The 23,815-nt window shown below is 58.2% G+C and overlaps 1 protein-coding gene across 1 annotated transcript in view; it reads right to left on the bottom strand.

Moving 5' to 3' along the window:
* atg2a (autophagy related 2A) overlaps nt 1–23,815 on the bottom strand; it is a 176,604-nt gene that overhangs the window by 61,144 nt on the left and 91,645 nt on the right. The window contains exons 22-28 of the mRNA XM_070868291.1: nt 21,646–21,845; nt 17,589–17,669; nt 16,078–16,184; nt 13,909–14,001; nt 10,085–10,155; nt 7,275–7,351; nt 5,749–5,919 (exon numbers count right to left, since the gene is read on the bottom strand). Coding sequence (XP_070724392.1) covers nt 5,749–5,919; nt 7,275–7,351; nt 10,085–10,155; nt 13,909–14,001; nt 16,078–16,184; nt 17,589–17,669; nt 21,646–21,845 — 800 coding nt within the window. The remainder of the gene's footprint in view (nt 1–5,748; nt 5,920–7,274; nt 7,352–10,084; nt 10,156–13,908; nt 14,002–16,077; nt 16,185–17,588; nt 17,670–21,645; nt 21,846–23,815) is intronic.

Raw genomic sequence — 23,815 nt, 5'->3', positions numbered from 1 at the left:
GGGGCAGTGCTGAGGGAGCCCCGCACTGTCGGAGGGGCAGTACTGAGGGAGTGCCGCACTGTCGGAGGGGCAGTGCTGAGGGAGCGCCGCACTGTCGGAGGGGCAGTACTGAGGGAGCGCCGCATTGTCGGAGGGGCAGTACTGAGGGAGCGCCGCACTGTCGGAGGGGCAGTACTGAGGGAGCTCCGCACTGTCGGAGGGGCAGTACTGAGGGATCACCGCACTGTCGGAGGGGCAGTACTGAGGGAGCGCTGCACTGTCAGAGGTGCAGTACTGAGGGAGCACCGCACTGTCGGAGGGGCAGTGCTGAGGGATCACCGCACTGTCGGAGGGGCAGTACTGAGGGAGCGCCGCACTGTCGGAGGGGCAGTACTGAGGGAGCGCCGCACTGTCGGAGGGGCAGTACTGAGGGAGCGCTGCACTGTTGGAGGGGCAGTACTGAGGGAGCGCCGCACTGTTGGAGGGGCCATCTTTCGAATGAGACGTTAAACTGAGACCTTGTGTGCCCTCTCAGGTGGATGTAAAAGATCCCATGGTACTATTTCCAAGAAGAGCAAGGGAGTTCTCCCCTGTGTCCTGGGGCCAATATTTATCCCTCAATCAACATAACAAAAAGAGAGGTTATTTATTCATTATTGCTGTTTGTGGGAGCTTGCTGTGCGCAATTTGGGTGCTTCGTTTCCCCACATTACATCAGTGACTGCACTCCAAAAGTACTTTGTTGGTGTAAAGTGTGGTTGGGAAAGGCAAGTCTTTCGATATTCACTCCCATGGCAGACATCGGATTATCACCATGCCCCTCAATGGGCTAAGTGGAGTTTACTGCAAACGGTTTCAGCACAAATAAAGGATGAGATGAAATAAGGCTCGTGTGGTGTATAAACAAGTATGGACCAGTTGGGCCGAATGACGTGCTTCTGTCCTGTAAGTTCTACGTAATTCAATATAAATCTTTCCAAAGCCGAGAGTGTCCTCTGACAGCCTCACACGCCATTTACTCAGGATATTTTTAGACCGACAACGCAGCTGAAGTCAAAAGCAGAGTTAATATAGAGACATAGAAAATAGGTGCAGGAGTAGGCCATTCGGCCCTTCGAGCCTGCACCGCCATTCAATAAGATCATGGCTGATCAGTCACCTCAGTACCCCTTTCCTGCTTTCTCTCCATACCCCTTGATCACTTTAGCCGCAAGGGCCATATCTAACTCCCTCTTCAATATATCCAATGAACTGGCCCCAACAACTCTCTGCGGCAGCGAATTCCACAGGTTAACAACTCCCTGAGTGAAGAAGTTTCTCCTCATCTCGGTACTAAATGGCTTACCCCTTATCCTTAGATTGTGTCCCCTGGTTTTGGACTTCCCCAACATCGGGAACATTCTTCCTGCATCTAACCTGTCCAATCCCGTCAGAATTTTATGTTTCTATGAGATCCCCTCTCATCCTTCTAAACTCGTGAATAAAGGCCCAGTCGATCCAGTCTCTCCTCATATGTCAGTCCAGCCATCCCAGGAATCAGTCTGGTGAACCTTCGCTGCACTCCCTCAATAGCAAGAATGTCCTTCCTCAGATTAGGAGACCAAAACTGAACACACTATTCCAGGTGAGGCCTCACCAAGGCCCTGTACAACTGCAGTAAGACCTCCCTGCTCCTATACTCAAAACCCATAGATATGAAGGCCAACATACCATTTGCCTTCTTCACCGCCTGCTGTACCTGCATGCCAACTTTCAATGACTGATGTACCATAACACCCAGGTCTCGTTGCACCTCCCCTTTTCCTAATCTGCCGCCATTCAGATAATATTCTGCCTTCGTGTTTTTGCCCCCAAAGTGGACAACCTCACATTTAGCCACATTATACTGCATCTGCCATGCATTTGCCCACTCACCTAACCTGTCCAAGTCACCCTGCAGCCTCTTAGTGTCCTTCTCACAGCTCACACTGCCACCCAGCTTAGTGTCATCTGCAAACTTGGGGATATTACACTCAATTCCTTCACCCAAATTATTAATGTATATTGTAAATAGCTGGGGTCCCAGCACTGAGCCCTGCGGCACTCCACTAGTCACTGCCTGTCATTCTGAAAAGGACCCATTTATCCCGACTCTCTGCTTCCTGTCTGCCAACCAGTTCTCTATCCACGTCAGTACATTACCCCCAATACCATGTGCTTTGATTTTGCACAACAATCTCTTGTGTGGGACCTTGTCAAAAGCCTTTTGAAAGTCCAAATACACCACATCCACTGGTTCTCCCTTGTCCACTCTACCGTTACATCCTCAAAAAATTCCAGAAAATTTGTCAAGCATGATTTCCCTTTCATAAATCCATGCTGACTTGGACCGATCCTGTCACTGCTTTCCAAATGCGCTGTTATTTCATCTTTAATAATTGATTCCAACATTTTCCCCAATACTGATGTCAGGCTAACCATTTTCTCTCTCCCTCCCTTTTTAAAAAGTGGTGTTACAATAGCTACCCTCCAGTCCATAGGAAACGAACCAGTGTCGATAGACTGTTGGAAAATGATCACCAATGTATCCACTATTTCTAGGGCCACTTCCTTAAGTACTCTGTGATGCAGACTATCAGTCCCCGGGGATTTATCGGCCTTCAATCCCATCAATTTCCCGAACACAATTTCCCGCCTAATAAGGATTTCCTTCAGTTCCTCCTTCTCACTAGACTCTCGGTCTCCTAGTATTTCCGGAAGGTTATTTGTGTCTTCCTTCGTGAACACAGAACCAAAGTATTTGTTCAATTGGTCTGCCATTTCTTTGTTCCCCATGATAAATTTACCTGATTCTGACTGCAAGGGACCTACTTTTGTCTTCACTAATCTTTTTCTCTTCACATATCTATAGAAGCTTTTGCAGTCAGTTTTTAAGTTCCCAGCAAGCTTCCTCTCATACTCTATTATCCCCCTCCTAATTAAACCCTTTGACCTCCTCTGCTGAATTCTAAATTTCTCCCAGTCTTCAGGTTTGCTGCTTTTTCTGGCCAGTTTGTATGCCTCTTCCTTGGATTTAACACTATCCTTAATTTCCCTTGTTAGCCACGGTTGAGCCACCTTCCCCGCTTTATTTTTACTCCAGATAGGGATGTACAATTGTTGAAGTTCATCCATGTGATCTATAAATGTTTGCCATTGCCTATCCACCATCAACCCTTTAAGTATCACTCGCCAGTCTGTTCTAGCCAATTCACGTCTCATACCATCGATGTTGTCTTTCCCCAAGTTCAGGACCCTAGTCTCTGAATTAACTGTGTCACTCTCCACCTTAAAAAGGAATTCTGCCATATTATGGTCACTCTTCCCCAAGGGGCCTCGCACAACAAGATTGCTAAATAGTCTTTTCTCGCAGTTGTGGTTACAAAGGCTGAATGGAGTGTTGGGGGAGTGTCTCTCTTATCCCCCCGCCCCCCACATTTCCAGCAGGCTCTGGTCAAAGTTTTGGGCCGGTCTGAGACTAAAATAAACACTTGCATTTTACATAGCGCCTTTCATAACCTCAGGACGTCCCAAAGTGCGTCACAGCCAATGAAGCATGTTTTGGAGTGTAGTCACTGCTGTAATATGGAAAACACGGCAGCCAACTTGCGCACAGCAAGCTCCCACAAACAGCAATGTGATAATGACCCAGATAATCTGTTTGTGTTATGTTGATTGAGGGATAAATATTGGCCCCAGGACACTGGGGATAACTCCCCTGCTCTTCTTCCAATAGTGGCCGTGGGATCTTTCATATCTACCTGAGGGGGCAGACAGGGCCTCAGCTTAACATCTCAGCTGAAAGATGGTACCTCTGACAGTGCTGCGCTCCCTCAGTACCGCCCCTCCGACAGTGCGCCGCTCCCTCAGTACCGGCCCCTCTGACAGTGCGGGGCTCCCTCAGTACTGCCTCTCCGACAGTGCGGCGCTCCCTCAGTACCGCCCCTCCGACAGTGCGGTGCTCCCTCAGTACCGGCCCCTCTGACAGTGCGGGGCTCCCTCAGTACTGCCTCTCCGACAGTGCGGCGCTCCCTCAGTACCGCCCCTCCGACAGTGCGCCGCTCCCTCAGTACCGGCCCCTCTGACAGTGCGGGGCTCCCTCAGTACTGCCTCTCCGACAGTGCGGCGCTCCCTCAGTACTGCCCCTCCGACAGTGCGGGGCTCCCTCAGTACCGCCCCTCCGACAGTGCGGGGCTCTCTCAGTACCGTCCCTCCGACAGTGCGGGGCTCCCTCATCACTGCGCTCCCTCAGTACTGCCACTCCGACAGTGCGGGGCTCCCTCAGTACCGCCCCTCCGACAGTGCGGGGCTCCCTCAGTACTGCCCCTCCGACAGTGCGGGGCTCCCTCATCACTGCGCTCCCTCAGTACTGCCACTACGACAGTGCGGCGCTCCCTCAGTACTGCACCTCCGACAGTGCGGCGCTCCCTCAGTACTGCCCCTCCGACAGTGCGGCGCTCCCTCAGTACTGCCCCTCCGACAGTGCGGCGCTCCCTCAGTACTGCCCCTCCGACAGTGCGGCGCTCCCTCAGTACTGCCCCTCCGACAGTGCGGCGCTCCCTCAGTACTGCCCCTCCGACAGTGCGGCGCTCCCTCAGTACCGCCCCTCCGACAGTGCGGCGCTCCCTCAGTACCGCCCCTCCAACAGTGCGGTACTCCCTCAGTACTCCCCCTCCGACGTGCGACGCTCCCTCAGCACTGCCCCTCCGACAGTGCGGCGCTCCCTCAGCACTGCGCTCCCTCAGCACTGCCCCTCCGACAGTGCGGCGCTCCCTCAGTACTGCCCCTCCGACAGTGCGGCGCTCCCTCAGTACCGCCTCTCCGACAGTGCGGGGCTCCCTCAGTACCGCCCCTCCGACAGTGCGGGGCTCTCTCAGTACCGCCCCTCCGACAGTGCGGGGCTCCCTCATCACTGCGCTCCCTCAGTACTGCCACTCCGACAGTGCGGGGCTCCCTCAGTACCGCCCCTCCGACAGTGCGGGGCTCCCTCAGTACTGCCCCTCCGACAGTGCGGGGCTCCCTCATCACTGCGCTCCCTCAGTACTGCCACTACGACAGTGCGGCGCTCCCTCAGTACTGCCCCTCTGACAGTGCGGTACTCCCTCAGTACCGCCCCTCCGACGTGCGACGCTCCCTCAGCACTGCCCCTCCGACAGTGCGGCGCTCCCTCAGCACTGCCCCTCCGACAGTGCGGCGCTCCCTCAGTACTGCCCCTCCGACAGTGCGGCGCTCCCTCAGTACTGCCCCTCCGACAGTGCGGCGCTCCCTCAGTACTGCCCCTCCGACAGTGCGGCGCTCCCTCAGTACTGCCCCTCCGACAGTGCGGCGCTCCCTCAGTACTGCCCCTCCGACAGTGCGGCGCTCCCTCAGTACCGCCCCTCCGACAGTGCGGCGCTCCCTCAGTACCGCCACTCCGACAGTGCGGCGCTCCCTCAGTACTGCCCCTCCGACAGTGTGGCGCTCCCTCAGTACTGCCACTCCGACAGTGCGGCGCTCCCTCAGTACTGCCCCTCCGACAGTGCGGCGCTCCCTCAGTACCGCCACTCCGACAGTGCGGCGCTCCCTCAACACCGAAACTGCGGGCGTCGGCCTGGATTCCGTCAAAGTCTCGGGAGTGGGGCTCAAACCCGCGACCTGCTGACTTGGGAGGCGAGAGAGTGACAGCCTCTGAGCCACGGAGTAGACATGACGCAGGAACCCAGGTGTAATAACCGCGAGACACAGAGCGGGGAAGGAGGAAAGGGTGGCTACCTGCAGCTTCTGGCCGGCGATCTCAGTCGGGCTGTCCTGCTTGGGCGGAGGGTGGAGATCACCGCTGTTCACCACGTACTGGACCAGGTTCACCAGCGCGGCGCAGGAATCGGCACACGTGTGCACGTGCACCACGTTGTTGGAGCAGCGCAGCTCGAACAGCGGCTGCGTCTGGAGGGAGACAAGCGTGGTCGTCAGAGCCCCTTCGGGGTGGCAAGTACAGAGGGACCTGGGGTCCTTGTGCATGAAACACAAAAAGTTAGTCTGCAGGTACAGCAAGTGATCAGGAAGGCCAATGGTATCTTGTCCTTTATTGCAAGGGAGATAGAGTATAAAAGCAGGGAAGTCCTGCTACAACTGTACAGGGTATTGGTGAGGCCACACCTGGAGTACTGCGTACAGTTCTAGTCTCCGATTTAAGGAAGGATATACTTGCATTGGAGGCAGTTCAGAGAAGGTTCACTCGGTTGATTCCGGAGATGAGGGGGTTGACTTATGAGGAAAGGTTGAGCAGGTTGGGCCTCTACTCATTGAAGTTTAGAAGGATGAGAGGTGATCTTATTGAAAGGTATAAGATTCTGAGGGGGCTGGACAGGGTGGATGCAGAGAGGATGTTTCCCCTCGTGGGGGAATCTAGAACTAGGCATAGTCTTAGAATAAGGGGCCACCCATTTAAAACTGAGATGAGGAGGAATTTCTTCTCTCGGAGGGTTGTAAATCTGTGGAATTCTCTGTCCCAGAGAGCTGTGGAGACTGGGTCATTGAATATATTTAAGATGGAGACAGACAGATTTTTGAGCGATAAGGGAGTCGAGGGTTATGGGGAGCGGGCGGGGAAGTGGAGCTGAGTCCATGATCAGATCAGCCATGATCGTATTGAATGGCGGAGCAGGCTCGAGGGGCCGAATGGTCGACTCCTGCTCCTATGTCTTATGATCTCCTGTCTATGCTCCCAGCAGCCAGGCAGTGTGGCAATCTGCCAGCAGGAGACGCTGGTCCCGGGCCACTGCAAGCTCTGATACTGGTTGACACCAAGTAGCAGGAGCTCTGATGGGCACTGCTGCTGGGATTAGCCGAGCACCCACCCACCCCCTCCGATCCCGTCCAATAGTTGCTCCCGCTCAGGGCATAATGCGTCACAGCACGGCCCGCTGGGACAGACGGACCCGAGCGTCTCCTGAGCCTCCGTGCCGTACGGAGCTGTCAGGAAGGGGGCAGGGGGAGGTGGGGGATCAGCAAGGAACGCCATCCACACCCGCTGGAAAGCGCGCGGTCAGCACTGCAATCAGCTGCGATGCCGCCATGGCCGAAGAGCCTGCAGAGGAGCTGCCGGTTTGGGCAGAGAGCGGACGTGGTGGACCCGTGTGCCAACGGAGGGGGAAGGACCCTGGAGAAGAGACGGGCAGGACCGTGGGGCACACTTGGAAGCATCCCGTTCCGTTAGGGTGGGGGAGGTGGGGGGAGAGAGAGGGGGCATTCATGTCACAGCGGGCACCCTGCACCCGCGCGATGGTGGGCAATCTCACCAGCTTTCCGCCCGAGTCCCCTTTCCACGTGGTGATCACCAGCTCCAGCAGGTCCACATCCAGCACGCAGACGTAATCTGCACAGGGGAGAGAAACCACAGTGTTACCCCCGGCCACTGGGCCGGGTCGAAGGTCGGCCGCTGCGCACATTGCCAACGACTCGACGCGGGGGATTGGGAGACAAACTTCACTCCCAAACCCCTCCTCCAGCCATCCGAGCATCAAACACAACATCTGCAACAAGACTGTGTTCTGAGGTGGTTCAGGCTGCTGTGGAGGGGTGAGGCGAGGCGGGGAGCGAGAGGGAAGCGGATGGGGAGAGAGGGGGGTGAGAGAGGGGGGGGAAGAGGGTGAGGAGAGGGTGGGGGAGAGGGAGAGTGGGAGGAGAGAGAGTGGGGGGAGAGAGTGGGAAGAGAGGGGGGGAGGGGGGTGGAAAGGAGAGGGCGGAGAGAGAGGGGTGGGGGGGAGAGGGGTGGGGGAGAGAGGGGGGGGAAGAGATGGGGGGAAAGAGAGGGGGGGAAAGAGAGGGGGGGAAAGAGAGGGGGGGAGAGAGAGGGGGGGAGAGAGAGGGGGGGAGAGAGAGGGGGGGAGAGAGAGGGGGGGAGAGAGAGGGGGGGAGAGAGAGGGGGGGAGAGAGAGGGGGGAGAGAGGGGGGGAGAGAGAGGGGGGAGAGAGGGGGGGAGAGAGAGGGGGGGAGAGAGGGGGGAGAGAGGGGGGGGGAGAGAGGGGGGGAGAGAGGGGGGGAGAGAGGGGGGGAGAGAGAGGGGGAGAGAGGGGGGGAGAGAGGGGGGGAGAGAGGGGGGGGAGAGAGGGGGGGAGAGAGGGGGGGAGAGAGGGGGGGAGAGAGGGGGGGAGAGAGGGGGGGAGAGAGGGGGGAGAGAGGGGGGGAGAGAGGGGGGGAGAGAGGGAGGAAAGCGGGCGAGGAGAGAGGGGAGCGGGAGTGAGAGAGAGGGGAGCGGGAGTGAGAGAGAGGGGAGCGGGAGTGAGAGAGAGGGGAGCGGGAGTGAGAGAGAGGGGAGCGGGAGTGAGAGAGAGGGGAGCGGGAGTGAGAGAGAGGGGAGCGGGAGTGAGAGAGAGGGGAGCGGGAGTGAGAGAGAGGGGAGCGGGAGTGAGAGAGAGGGGAGCGGGAGTGAGAGAGAGGGGAGCGGGAGTGAGAGAGAGGGGAGCGGGAGTGAGAGAGAGGGGAGCGGGAGTGAGAGAGAGGGGAGCGGGAGTGAGAGAGAGGGGAGCGGGAGTGAGAGAGGGGAGCGGGAGTGAGAGAGAGGGGAGCGGGAGTGAGAGAGAGGGGAGCGGGAGTGAGAGAGAGGGGAGCGGGAGTGAGAGAGAGGGGAGCGGGAGTGAGAGAGAGGGGAGCGGGAGTGAGAGAGAGGGGAGCGGGAGTGAGAGAGAGGGGAGCGGGAGTGAGAGAGAGGGGAGCGGGAGTGAGAGAGAGTGGAGCGGGAGTGAGAGAGAGGGGAGCGGGAGTGAGAGAGAGGGGAGCGGGAGTGAGAGAGAGTGGAGCGGGAGTGAGAGAGAGGGGAGCGGGAGTGAGAGAGAGGGGAGCGGGAGTGAGAGAGAGGGGAGCGGGAGTGAGAGAGAGGGGAGCGGGAGTGAGAGAGAGGGGAGCGGGAGTGAGAGAGAGGGGAGCGGGGGGTGAAAGAGAGGGGAGCGGGGGTGAGAGAGGGGAGCGAGAGTGAGAGAGAGGGGAGCGGGAGTGAGAGGGGAGCGAGAGTGAGAGAGAGGGAAGCGGGAGTGAGAGGGGAGCGGGAGTGAGAGAGAGGGGAGCGGGAGTGAGAGGGGAGCGAGAGTGAGAGAGAGGGGAGCGGGAGTGAGAGGGGAGCGGGAGTGAGAGAGAGGGGAGTGGGGGGGTGAGAGAGAGGGGAGCGGGAGTGAGAGAGAGGGGAGCGGGAGTGAGAGAGAGGGGAGCGGGAGTGAGAGAGAGGGGAGCGGGAGTGAGAGAGAGGGGAGCGGGAGTGAGAGAGAGGGGAGCGGGAGTGAGAGAGAGGGGAGCGGGAGTGAGAGAGAGGGGAGCGGGAGTGAGAGAGAGGGGAGCGGGGGGTGAGAGAGAGGGGAGCGGGGGGTGAGAGAGAGGGGAGCGGGAGTGAGAGAGAGCGGAGCGGGAGTGAGAGAGAGGGGAGCGGGGGGTGAGAGAGAGGGGAGCGGGGAGGTGAGAGAGAGGGGAGCGGGAGTGAGAGAGAGGGGAGCGGGAGTGAGAGAGAGGGGAGCGGGAGTGAGAGAGAGGGGAGCGGGAGTGAGAGAGAGGGGAGCGGGAGTGAGAGAGAGGGGAGCGGGAGTGAGAGAGAGGGGAGTGGGGGGGTGAGAGAGAGGGGAGCGGGAGTGAGAGAGAGGGGAGCGGGAGTGAGAGAGAGGGGAGCGGGAGTGAGAGAGAGGGGAGCGGGAGTGAGAGAGGGGAGCGGGAGTGAGAGAGAGGGGAGCGGGAGTGAGAGAGAGGGGAGCGGGAGTGAGAGAGAGGGGAGCGGGAGTGAGAGAGAGGGGAGCGGGAGTGAGAGAGAGGGGAGCGGGAGTGAGAGAGAGGGGAGCGGGAGTGAGAGAGAGGGGAGCGGGAGTGAGAGAGAGGGGAGCGGGAGTGAGAGAGAGGGGAGCGGGAGTGAGAGAGAGGGGAGCGGGGGTTGAGAGAGAGGGGAGCGGGGGTTGAGAGAGAGCGGAGCGGGAGTGAGAGAGAGGGGAGCGGGAGTGAGAGAGAGGGGAGCGGGAGTGAGAGAGAGGGGAGCGGGAGTGAGAGAGAGGGGAGTGGGGGGGGTGAGAGAGAGGGGAGCGGGAGTGAGAGAGAGGGGAGCGGGAGTGAGAGAGAGGGGAGTGGGGGGGGTTACCTTTCTTTAAGTCCACTGTTTCGGAGTTGCACCTGTCGCACAAGTAGACTGCAGAATCGTCCAAAATAAACCTGCAGGGAGATCAGAGCGGGGAAAAGGCGTGGGTGAGCAGGAAGCTGCACAGCACAAACACCCCGAGGTGCTGCACCACCGAGCAGACTCTGTCCGTTCATCTGCTGCGAAACCTCTCTCTGCAGGACAGACTCAAGTCCCACTCACGCCCACACCCCGCCTTCCCCCCCTGGCCCTGGAGTATGACTACACCAGCGCTGGCGGTCATAGCTCACCCCGTTTTCGTGTTCGAGGCTGGAGTGCCGACCAGCTATTCGACTGCACGGGCCTCGCCCAACTGCATTCTCGTAATAATAGTGACTCCCGCCCGCCCCCTCACCTAAACCACAAACCATTGTCAGCACAGTCTTTCAGCTGACTCGCCCTCAGTGTTTCCCCCTAAAAACATTCTTTAACTCTCCCACTAATGTTCAAAGTCTACAAGCTTGGCGGTCAATGTGTGCACAGCAAGGTCCCACAAACAGAATTGAGTGATGCTGGTTGTGGGATAAATATTGGCCCCAGGACACCGGGGAGAACTCCACCTGTTTGTCTTCCAATAGTGATCCTGGGATCCACTTGAGACGGGGCCTCGGTTTAACGTCTCATGCAAAAGACAGCACCTCCGACACTGCAGCGCTCCCTCAGCACTGCTCCTCCAACAGTGCGGCGCTCCCTCAGTACTGCTCCTCCAACAGTGCGGCGCTCCCTCAGCACTGCCCCTCCGACAGTGCGGCGCTCCCTCAGCACTGCCCCTCCGACAGTGCGGCGCTCCCTCAGCACTGCCCCTCCGACAGTGCGGCGCTCCCTCAGCACCGCCCCTCCGACAGTGCGGCGCTCCCTCAGTACTGCCCCTCCGACAGTGCGGCGCTCCCTCAGCACTGCCCCTCCGACAGTGCGGCGCTCCCTCAGCACCGCCCCTCCGACAGTGCGGCGCTCCCTCAGCACCGCCCCTCCGACAGTGCGGCGCTCCCTCAGCACTGCCCCTCCGACAGTGCGGCGCTCCCTCAGCACGGCGCTCCCTCAGCACTGCCCCTCCGACAGTGCAGCACTCCCTCAGCACTGCCCCTCCAACAGTGCGGCGCTCCCTCAGCACTGCCCCTCCGACAGTGCGGCGCTCCCTCAGTACTGCCCCTCCAACAGTGCGGCGCTCCCTCAGCACTGCCCCTCCGACAGTGCGGCGCTCCCTCAGCACTGCCCCTCCGACAGTGCGGCGCTCCCTCAGCACTGCTCCTCCGACAGTGCGGCACTCCCTCAGCACTGCCCCTCCGACAGTGCGGCGCTCCCTCAGTACTGCCCCTCCGACAGTGCGGCGCTCCCTCAGTACTGGCACCAGGAGCGTCAACCTGGATTTTGGGGCTCATGTCTCTGCAGTGCTACTCGACCCCACGACCTTCTGACTCAGAGGCGAGAGAGTGACACCCACTGAGCCAAGCCGACAGATACGCCTCTGCAAAGCGCCCTGCAAAGGCGCTATTTAAATGCAGCTTGTGGCTTGAGCATAGTACTAGTGAACCCATACCGTGATTAAAAATAGACGTCCTGTTGACACAATCAGGAGCTAAAGTCGGGAGGCTCCGCGAACAACGCGAGGCCCTGCGAGACATGAGGGCAGAGCCTCGCGCCAATGTGCGCGCACCCCCAGCTGTCGGAGCCTCCCGAGACCCCAATATCTCCCCCCCTCCCCGAGCTCTGTGCCCACGCAGCCCTCCTGCTCCACCTGGTGGCGGTTGTGTGGCACGGCAGGTGGAAAACTCCCCCTGGGCAACCACAGGAGGAAGTGAGCACGAGCGGCTGGGAGCCCTGATCGATAGTGAAAGTGCCAGAGGGATACGGAGCCGCTCGCCTTGTATATCAATCAGCAGATTCCAACATGGGAGCCTTGGCGGCACTCAAAACAGGAAGTGCTGGGAATACAGTGACAGCGTTCGAAAGAGAAAGGACAAGGTTGCAGCTCTGGGTGGAGCTGCCCCCTCGGCCCCTGACCTGGAGCTCTTTGTTTCTGTACAGACACGAACTGCCCACTCGCTCTCCCTGACTTGCCCTCCAGTCACACTCCAACACGTCTCGCCCCCCCTCTCCCTCAGCACCCCCCCCCTCTCTCTCTCACTATCTCTCTCCCCCCCGCTCTCTCTCTCTCCCCCGATCTCCCTCCCCCTCTCCCTCCCTCTCTCTCTCACTATCTCTCTCCCCCCGCCCTCGCTCTCTCTCTCTCTCCCCCGATCTCCCTCCCCCTCCCTCTCTCTCTCACTATCTCTCTCCCCCCGCCCTCTCTCTCTCTCTCTCTCTCTTCTCTCTCTCTCCCCGATCTCCCTCCCCTCCTCTCCCCCTCCCTCTCTCTCTCTCTCTCTCCCGCCCACCCCTCGCTCTCTCTCTCTCTCCCCCCCCCGCCACTGCCTACCATATGTCTTTCTCTCTCTGCTGCTCCTGATTCCACAGACACCCATCCCCAGCCAAACAATGGAATTCGCCCGGCAACCGAGACAGCTACAGATGAGGACAAGCAGCGGCGAAACTCACTACCCCGTGTCCTAACTCGCACCAAGTCCCGCTCACCCATCACCCCGTGTTCACTGCCCCGTGTCCTAACTCGCACCGAGTCCCGCTCACCCATCACCCCGTGTTCACTGCCCCGTGTCCTAACTCGCACCAAGTCCCACTCACCCATCACCCCCTGTGCTCACTGCCACGTGTCCTAACTCTCACCAAGTCCCACTCACCCATCACCCCCTGTACTCACTGCCCGTGTCCTAACTCGCACCAAGTCCCACTCACCCATCACCCCCTGTGCTCACTGCCCCGTGTCCTAACTCGCACCAAGTCCCACTCACCCATCACCCCCTGTGCTCACTGCCCTGTGTCCTAACTCGCACCAAGTCCCGCTCACCCATCACCCACTGTGCTCGCTGCCCCGTGTCCTAACTCGCACCGAGTCCCGCTCACCCATCACCCCCTGTGCTCACTGCCCCGTGTCCTAACTCGCACCGAGTCCCGCTCACCCATCACCCCCTGTGCTCGCTGCCCCGTGTCCTAACTCGCACCGAGTCCCGCTCACCCATCACCCCCTGTGCTCGCTGCCCCGTGTCCTAACTCGCACCGAGTCCCGCTCACCCATCACACCCTGTGCTCGCTGCCCCGTGTCCTAACTCGCACCGAGTCCCGCTCACCCATCACCCCCTGTGCTCACTGCCCCGTGTCCTAACTCGCACCGAGTCCCGCTCACCCATCACACCCTGTGCTCGCTGCCCCGTGTCCTAACTCACACCGAGTCCCGTTCACCCATCACCCCCTGTGCTCACTGCCCCGTGTCCTAACTCGCACCGAGTCCCGTTCACCCATCACCCCCTGTGCTCACTGACCTGCATTGGCTCCCGGTTAAGCAACGCCTCGATTTCAAAATTCTCATCCTTGTTTACAAATCCCTCCCTGGCCCTCGCCCCTCCCTATCTCTGTAATCTCCTCCAGCCCCACAGCCCCACAACCCCCCCCCCCCCCACCCCCGAGATGTCAGCGCTCCTCTAATTCTGCCCTCTTGAGCATCCCTGATTATAATCGCTCCACCATCGGTGGTCGTGCCTTCAGCTGCCTGGGCCCCAAACTCTGGAACTCCCTCCCTAAACCTCTCCACCTCCGGTAAGATGCTCTTTCAAACCTTCTTTGACCAAGTTTTGGTCACCTGTCCTCATATCTCCTGATGTGACTCGGTGACCATTTTGTCTGACACCGCTCCTGTGCAGCTGCTTGGGATGTTGGACTATATTGTTGTGTTGTACCTGAGATGGAAGGTGGCCGTGTCGACGATGATGTTGCTGGACAGGGTGAAGGTTTCTGCGGTGATTAAAACCCGGACTGGGAGGTAAAGGGGTCTAGAACACACAAACAAATCACAGCCGTCAGCCAGAGCGGCCCAGGGTTCAAAGAGGGATATCGGTTATTGGAAATTAGACTGAATGTAAAACAGAGTGCTCAAACTATTATGTATGTAGGCATCTTGTTAATGACTCCACGAGGCAGGGTATGGTACTTAAACTATGTAGACTGTAGTCCTTTATTTGCAGCTCCTTGAGTGAGGACACCAAGTTGTGAGCTCCCTTTTATACTGGGTTACCTGCAGTGTGCAGGTGACCCTTAGGTCTCCAGCAGCAGCACCCTCTGGTGTACAGGTAAGGTCTGATACATTCAGTGATACAGACTTCATATAACAATACAAGCATGCATGCGTAACACAAACGAAAGCAAATTGTACACAGAGGTCGGGGAGAGTTATACTGCCGCTGCGACAATCAGGAATCTGTTCAACACTGTTAGCTCGGACAGAATTTGCTCATATTAAACGCCTGTTGGCATAATGCAGTGGTGTGGGGGGCGGGGGAGGAGCAGAGAGAGAGACTGGGGACAGGGGTGTAGAAAGAGGAGGGAATGGGAGAGCGAGGGGGGGCAGAGCGAGAGAGGGGGGGGCAGAGCGAGAGAGGGGGGGGAAGTGCGAGAGAGGGGGGCAGTGCGAGAGAGGGGGGGCAGTGCGAGAGAGGGGGGGCAGTGCGAGAGAGGGGGGCAGTGCGAGAGAGGGGGGCAGTGCGAGAGAGGGGGGCAGAGCGAGAGAGGGGGGGCAGTGCGAGAGAGGGGGGGCAGAGCGAGAGAGGGGGGGGCAGTGCGAGAGAGGGGGGGCAATGCGAGAGAGGGGGGGCAGTGCGAGAGAGGGGGGGCAGTGCGAGGGGGGGGCAGAGCGAGAGAGGGGGGGGCAGTGCGAGAGGGGGGGGCAGTGCGAGAGAGGGGGGGCAGTGCGAGAGAGGGGGGGCAGTGCGAGAGAGGGGGGGCAGTGCGAGAGAGGGGGGGCACTGCGAGAGAGGGGGGCAGAGCGAGAGAGGGGGGCAGAGCGAGAGAGGGGGGCAGAGCGAGAGAGGGGGGCGAGCGAGAGAGGGGGGGCAGTGCGAGAGAGGGGGGCAGAGCGAGAGAGGGGGGGCAGTGCGAGAGAAGGGGGGCAGAGCGAGAGGGGGGGGGCAGTGCGAGAGAGGGGGGCAGAGCGAGAGAAGGGGGGCAGAGCGAGAGAGTGGGGGCAGAGCGAGAGAGGGGGGGGCAGAGCGAGAGAGGGGGGGCAGAGCGAGAGAGTGGGGGCAGAGCGAGAGAGGGGGGGCAGTGCGAGAGAGGGGGGGCACTGCGAGAGAGGGGGGGCAGAGCGAGAGAGGGGGGGGCAGTGCGAGAGAGGGGGGGCAGTGCGAGAGAGGGGGGGCAGTGCGAGAGAGGGGGGGGCAGTGCGAGAGAGGGGGGGGCAGAGCGAGAGAGGGGGGGGCAGTGCGAGAGGGGGGGGCAGAGCGAGAGAGGGGGGGCAGTGCGAGAGAGTGGGGGCAGAGCGAGAGAGGGGGGCAGTGCGAGAGAGGGGGGCAGTGCGAGAGAGTAGGGGGGCAGTGCGAGAGAGTGGGGGCAGAGCGAGAGAGTGGGGGCAGAGCGAGAGAGGGGGGGCAGAGCGAGAGAGTGGGGGCAGTGCGAGAGAGGGGGGGGCAGTGCGAGAGAGGGGGGGGCAGAGCGAGAGAGGGGGGCAGTGCGAGAGAGGGGGGGCAGAGCGAGAGAGGGGGGGCACTGCGAGAGAGGGGGGGCAGTGCGAGAGAGGGGGGGCAGTGCGAGAGAGGGGGGGGCAGTGCGAGAGAGGGGGGGCAGTGCGAGAGAGGGGGGGCAGAGCGAGAGAGGGGGGGGCAGTGCGAGAGAGGGGGGGCAGTGCGAGAGAGGGGGGGGCAGTGCGAGAGAGGGGGGGCAGTGCGAGAGAGGGGGGGGCAGTGCGAGAGGGGGGGGGCAGTGCGAGAGAGGGGCAGAAAGGGAGAGACAGAGAGCGGGGAGAGGTAGAGAGGGACTGTGGGATAGAGAGGGGGAAGGAGAGGCCATCGCGGAGTGGGGGGGGAGGGGGAGGGACGGAGAGCCCTTCATTGCGGGCGGGGCTCCCACGGATTTACCTGTAGTCGACGGCACAGCTGAGGAGGTGGGTATGGAGAACGGTGATCACGGTGGGAGGGGCGTAGCCCAGAATCGGCTCGTCAATCACATCGAAGAAATCCATGAGCTGCGAGAGAAGGAACGGCACAGGGGTGAGTAACGGTGGGCCGACGGGTTTCACCGAGATACACTGCCCGGCATAATCGATTGCGGGAGGGTGGGAGTCTTGTCTGAGGGGCCCTCCCTTCGCTTTTATGCACGTCTATCATCGAGCGAGAGAACTCCAAAGGCACCCGCTTCTCCCTTGGAATTTGGAGATTCGGAGGGTCGGGGCGGAGAGGGATTTCCCGGGTCAGGACAGGCCGTGCACTGCCCACCACGGACCGCTGTAGCACCCGGGGTCAGGCCTATAGGAACGGTCTGCCCACACACTACAGGGGCTTCACGTCCCATTGCTATGTCTGCAGTGTAACACCACACTTGGATACCTAATCCCCTCCCTAAAAAGGCCCGCATTCGTCCAGTACCAAGTGCTCAGGTCCATGATCTTACATTGCACATACTCAGGATGTCATAAGGAGCTTTACAGCCAATTCATTCAGGGACGGCAGCCACTGTTGTGATGTAGGCACAGCAAGCTCCCACAGACAGCAATGTGACAAATCCCAGATCATCTCTTTCAGTGATGTTGTTTGAGGGATACATAATTGGGCCAGGACACCGGGGAGAACTCCCCGCTCTTCCAATAGTGGCCGTGGGATCTTTAACATCCACCTGAGGGGGCAGACGGGGCCTCGGTTTAATGTGTCTTCCGAAAGACAGCACCTCTGACAGTGCGGTGCTCCCTCAGTAATGTCCCTCCGACAGTGTGGTGCTCCCTCAGCACTGCCCCTCCGACAGTGCGGCGCTCCCTCAGTACTGCCCCTCCGACAGTGCGGCGCTCCCTCAGTACTGCCCCTCCGACAGTGCGGCGCTCCCTCAGTACTGCCCCTCCGACAGTGCAGCGCTCCCTCAGTACTGGCACTGGGAGTATCGGCCTGGATTATGGGGCTCAAGCCAATGACCTTCTGACTCAGAGGCAAGAGAGAGAGAGAGAGAGAGAGAGAGGGGTACCCACTGAGCCAAGGCGACACTGGTAGGACACTGGGCAGTGTGCAGTCACAGCACTGGGCTCCACATTGGGTCCTTTAACTCCTTCACTTCAGGCCACAATACACATCGCCCACAAATCATTCCGCAACTAACTGTGCCGGTCCTTTGCCGATCACCAAACTTTTTCAATGAAGAAACGAGGTGAAAGGACCAGGGCTCACGGTGGAACACCAAGCTGGAAAAGTGATGTGAAATGTATCAGACGGAGCCTGGGGGTGCGGGAGGAATACTCTCCAGGTCAGTCTCCCTGTTTGATACGTTCTTCCTCCAACATTATTGGGGAGGAGTCGGAGGGGGACGCGCGGGGGGCGGGGAATGGGGGTGGGCGGTGTTCTGCCGGGTGGAAGCTGTGAGGAGTGCGTATCTCGTTGCCGCTTACCTGCTCGTGCCAGCTCTGGTTGGTCAGGGCCATGCGGTGACACAGTGTCGCACCTTGCAGTCTCAGGGCAACCAGGAACTCCTGAGGACACAGGGAGAGAAAGGTCAGGCGGAGAAGACGAAGACTCCCCAGTGCACCTGTACTGCCCCGGCCCCTGACAGCACAGGCTGGGTACAGCCACGACCCCTGACCCCCGACAGCACAGCCTGGGTACAGCCATGACCTCTGACCCCCGACAGCACAGACTGGGTACAGCCACGACCCGACAGCACAGGCTGGGTACAGCCACGACCCCTGACAGCACAGCCTGGGTACAGCCATGACCTCTGAACCCCGACAGCACAGACTGGGTACAACCATGACCCCTGACAGCACAGGCTGGGTACAGCCACGACCCCTGACCCCCAACAGCACAGACTGGGTACAGCCCCGACCCCTGACAGCACAGGCCGGGTACAGCCACGACCCCTGACCCCCGACAGCACAGACCGGGTACAGCCCCGACCCTGTAACATCACAGACTGGTTACAAACCCGACCCCCTAACATCACAAGACTAGGTATAACCCTGACCCCTGACAGCACAGGCTGGGTACAGCCCCCGACCCCTGACAGCACAGGCTGGATACAACCCCGACCCCTGACCCCCTAACAGCACAGGCTGGGTACAGCCCCTGACCCCTGACAGCACAGACTGGGTACAACCCCGACCCCTAACATCACAAGACTAGGTATAACCCTGACCCCTGACAGCACAGGCTGGGTACAGCCCCGACCCCAGATAGCACAGACTGGGTACAGCCCCGACCCCTGACCCCCGACAGCACAGGCTGGATACAACCCCGACCCCGACCCCCTAACAGCAAAGGCTGGGTACAGCCCCTGACAGCACAGACTGGGTACAGCCCCGACCCCAGATAGCACAGGCTGGGTACAACCCCGACCCCTGTCCCCCTAACATCACAGACTGGGTACAGCTCCGACCTCTGACCCCCGACAGCACAGACTGGGTACAACCCCGACCCCTGACCCCCTAACATCACAGAGTGGATACAGCCCTGACCCCTGACAGCACAGACTGGGTCCCTGCAGCCAACGTTCCCAGTAATTTTTGGTGGGCCCTGCCCGGCCCCTTTAAGGGGCTGCACGGGTCATTCAAAACATCGCGCATGCGTAGCTGCTACATTGAAAAGCTGGCTGCGCAGCTTAAAGGGAACATTGCCTGCAGCCCCCGACTGTACTGGCACAGGGCTCACGACTCTCCCCCCAGACACAGGCCAGGTGTGAACTGTGCCGCTGGGCGATTCTGTTCCTGTGGACAGAGTGTGAAAGGGTCATATTCACCGAGGCACCGCAGCGACAGCAATTGCTGCCTTCCGAGGCTCCGTCACGGTACCCGTAGGGGGGGAGATCGCAGAGTTGTACAGCACAGCTCTCCAATTTCAGATCGTAACAACGAGAAGAATTTGTTTTATATGCAGCGAGATGCTACGATCGGGAACGCGCTGCCTGAAAGGGCGGTGGGAGCAGATTCAGTACTGACTTTCAAACGGGAATTGGATAAATACCTGAAGGGTAGAAATGTGCCGGGCTGTGGGGAAAGGGCAGGGGGGAGTGGGACTGATTGGATCGCTCTGTCACAGAGCCGGCACAGGCTCGATGGGCCCAATGGCCTCCTCCTGTGCTGTATTCGCCCCCCCGCCTCCTTTTCAAATGATTGCTCTCCTCTGGTTACCGAGTGTAATGCATGCGCCTGTGAGTATGCTCACAGGTTTGTAGAGCAGTCGAGGTACAATATCCCCGTGGTTATGTCACTGGATTGGTTATCCAGAAGTCTAGACTAATGATTTGAAGACTTGAGTTCAAATCCCACCATGGCAGCTGGGGAACTGACACTTTTTCCCCCCCGGTCGAGGGGGTCTTTCAGCCCGACTGCCTGCCTCTCTTCCGTGGGTACATCTGAGCCAGGGTGACCCTGGAGATTGAGCACGTGGTGTCCACCGGTACGCTCGCGGCCTTCCGCGAGAGGTGGGCGCCAGAGGGACGGGAGTGCATCATCACCCCCGGCAACCAAATTTTAATTTGATTTAAGTTTACTGTCCAAAGTTTAATTTGTTTAATGTGTCGGTTTTAGTGCCCCCCCCACCCCCCCCCTCTTTAATCAGGGGGCATTAGATTATCGTTTCAATTTAAAATAGTTGTAGAGCTGTTGAGTTGGGAGTGGCTTAGCCAGTCACGTGATGGTCACAAGACTCAATAAAACCCCGGCCAGTTGGATTCGGGAGGATCCACGATGAGGCAGGTGGTTGTGAGCCTGGTGGACGAACTGGCGGGGCCCTAGCTCAGGAGCGGCGCAACAGAGCTTGGTTTCCAATCATCTTGGCCAATCCTCGCCACTGGACCAAGGCCTCGCTCTGTCAAGACCGTGTGGTGGCTGGTGTGCAACGGTCACCCCACGTTAAAAGAATCCACCCACAGGCATCTTCCACCCTTCAGGATGTAACTCATTGCAACACCTGTGAACCCATTTTTGTTTTGGATGTGAAGAGCGTCATCTTCGTCACTAGGATGTAACAGGTAGAGCGGACAAGGGGGAACCAGTGGATGTGGTGTATTTGGACTTTCAAAGAGTTTTTACAAGGTCCCACACAAGAGATTGGTGTGCAAAATTAAAGCACATGGTATTGGGGTAATGTAGTGACGAGGATAGAGAACTGGTTGGCAGACAGGAAGCAGAGAGTCGGGATTAACGGGTCCTTTTCAGAATGGCAGGCAGTGACCAGTGGAGTACCACAGGGCTCAGTGCTGGGACCCACCTCTTTACAATATGCATCAATGATTTAGACGAAGGAATTGAATGGAATAGCTCCAAGTTTGCAGATGACACTAAGCTGGGTGGCAGTGTGAGCTGTGAGGGGATATTAAGAGGCTGCAGGGTGACTTGGACAGGTTAGGTGAGTGGGCAAATTCATGGCAGATGCAGTATAATGTGGATAAATGTGAGGTTATCCAATTTTGGGGGCAAAAACAGGAAGGCAGAATATTATCTGAATGGTGACAGATTAGGAAAAGGGGGGTGCAACGAGACCTGGGTGTCATGATGCATCAGTCATTGAAAGTTGGCATGCAGGTACAGCAGGTGGTGAAGAAAGCAAATGGCATGTTGGCCTTCATAGCAAGAGGATTTGAGTATAGGAGCAGGGAGGTCTTACTGCAGTTGTACAGGGCCTTGGTGAGGCCTCACCTGGAATATTGTATTCAGTTTTGGTCTCCTAATCTGAGGAAGGACGTTCTTGCAGCGAAGGTTCACCAGACTGATTCCCAGGATGGCAGGACTGACATATGAAGAAAGACTGGATCGACTGGGCTTATATTGACTGGAATTTAGAAGAATGAGAGGGGATCTCATAGAAACACACAAAATTCTGACGGGACTGGACAGGTTAGATGCAGGAAGAATGTTCCCGTTGCTGGGGAAGTCCAGAACCAGGGGGTCACAGTCTAAGGATAAGGGGTAAGCCATTTAGGACCGAGATGAGGAGAAACTTCTTCACTCAGAGAGTGGTGAACCTGTGGAATTCTCTACCACAGAAAGTTGTTGAGGCCAGTTCGTTAGATATATTCAAGAGGGAGTTAGATGTGGCCCTTACGGCTAAAGGGATCAAGGGGTATGGAGAGAAAGCAGGAATGGGGTACTGAGGGAATGATCAGCCATGATCTTATTGAATGGTGGTGCAGGCTCGAAGGGCCGAATGGCCTACTCCTGCACCTATTTTCTATGTTTCTACGTCACAAGGGACTGCTTAGTAGTAGTAATACTGTAGTGTGATTGTCCTTCTTAAACCAAGAACCCATGAAGCAAATACATTGCACCGATCCTCCTGCCAATGGAAGGAATTTCTCCTTATTTAATCTATCGAAACGCTTTATAATTTTGAGCGCCACTATTAACTCTCCCTTTAACCTTCGCTGCTCGGAGATCAATCCCAGCTTCTCCAGTCCCCCCCGCACAGGTACAACGGCCCCTTGGGCGAGGTCTTGGGAGACGGGAGAAATACCTTGACGCTCTTCTTGGTATCCAGTGTGGCCTTGATCGCGGCGGAAAGCATGCGGGTGCTCCTGTCCCTCCGTCCCGGCAGCGCCGAGGGTTTGGTGAGCAACCCCTCCTCCGAGCACAGGATGGTCGGGGCCAGGCCGGGCGGGGCGGTGAAGCTCGGAACTTCCAGCCGCTCTGGCGGGGGGTAATCCTCGACGTCGGCTGTTTGGGGGCGAGGGGGGAGGGAAGGAGAAAAGGGGCAGAAAGATTAATGCCCCGGAGAGCGGAGGACAGGATAAGCAGGCGCACAGGGTGGAGGGGCGGAGAGGTGGAATGGTGCGCTGAAACCCACACACAGCCCCCACCCACCCCCCCCGAGCACGCCCAGCATCTTACAACTAACACACATAAGAACATAAGAAATAGGAGCAGGAGTCGGCCATTCGGCCCCTCGAGCCTGCTCCGCCATTCAACAAGATCATGGCTGATCCGATCATGGACTCAGCTCCACTTCCCCGCCCGCTCCCCATAACCCTCGACTCCCTTATCGGTTACAAAACTGTCTATCTCTGTCTTAAATTTATTCAATGACCCAGCCTCCACAGCTCTCTGAGGCAGAGAATTCCACAGATTTACAACCCTCAAAGAGAAGAAATTCCTCCTCATCTCAGTTTTAAATGGGCAGCCCCTTATTCTAAGATCATGCCCCTAGTTCTAGTCTCCCCCCATCAGTGGAAACATCCTCTCTGCATCCACCTTGTCGAGCCCCCTCATAATCTTTTATATGTTTCTATAAGATCAATCTCATTCTCTGAACTCCAATGAATAGAACAGGTAAAGACCCTCTGGCCTGTGACTGTCCCACCCCAAAACCAGGTCAGCGAAAATTAAGGCATGAAGACCACCGAATCAGGGTGAAGGGGTTGTCGTATGAGGAAAGGTTGAGCAGGTTGGGCCTGTATTCATTGGAGTTTAGAAGAATGAGAGGTGATCTTATTGAAACGTATAAGATTCTGAGGGGTAGAGGCAGAGAGGATGTTTCCGCTCGTGGGGGAATCTAGAACTAGGGGCATAGTTTCAGAATAAGGGACCGCCCATTTAAAACTGAGATGAGGAGGAATTTCTTCTCTCAGAGGGTTGTAAATCTCTGGAATTCTCTGCCCCAGAGAGCTGTGGAGGCTGGGCCATTGAATATATTTAAGGTGGAGATAGACAGATTTTTGAGCGATAAGGGAGTGAAGGGTTATGGGGAGCGGGCGGGGAAGTGGAGCTGAGTCCATGATCAGATCAGCCATGATCTTATTGAATGGCGGAGCAGGCTCGAGGGGCCGAATGGCCAACTCCTGCTCCTATGTCTTATGTTCTTAAGAATGATGAGATCAAAAGATGGCAGAGGTATTTAATAAAGACAGACTTGCATTTATATAGCGTCTTTTCTGATCACCGGACGTCCCAAAGCGCTTTATATCCAATGAAGTACTTTTGGAGTGTAGTCACTGTTGTAATGTAGGAAACGCGGCAGGCAACTTGCGCACAGCAAGCTCCCACTCACAGCAATGTGATAATGACCAGATATTCTGTTTTAGTGATGTTGATTGAAGGATAAATATTGGCCCCAGGACACCGGGGAGAACTCCCCCTGCTCTTCTTCGAAATAGTGGCCGTGGGATCTTTTACGTCCACCTGAGAGGACAGACGGGGGCCTCGATTTAATGTCTCACCCGAAAGACGGCCCCTCCGCCAGTGCAGCCCCCGCCTCAGTACGGCACTGGATTGTTGGCCTAGGTTATTGTGCTCAAGTCTCTGGAGTGGGACTTTGAGCCCACAACCTTCTGACTCAGAGTGGGACTTGCGAGTGCTACCCACGGAGCCACGGCTGACAATGGTGGACAGGTTGGCATCCGCTTGACTTGTGTTCCCTTGAGATCAGAGCATGCGGAAATGACAAACTGGCAAAGACCCACCGGTCTGCCTAGCCTGTCTCATGTAGCTGTGATGCCCCATCCATCACCATACAGACACTCCCAGTTACCAAGAGGCGTACAAGAGCCTGGGAGAGGCAGGACACGCACCGATAAAAAATGCAGGCCAAGATGAGGAAGAGCCAGAGTTTAAGGGCCTGCCACCACGGTAAACACAGGGGATGGAATCAGCCCCCCCTCGGGCTGTACTTGTTAATCTGCTTGTATACA

This window comes from Pristiophorus japonicus, chromosome 27 (genome assembly GCF_044704955.1).
Source record: "Pristiophorus japonicus isolate sPriJap1 chromosome 27, sPriJap1.hap1, whole genome shotgun sequence".
Classification (NCBI taxonomy): Eukaryota; Metazoa; Chordata; class Chondrichthyes; family Pristiophoridae; genus Pristiophorus; species Pristiophorus japonicus.
This window is presented reverse-complemented; position numbering and strand designations above follow the sequence as displayed.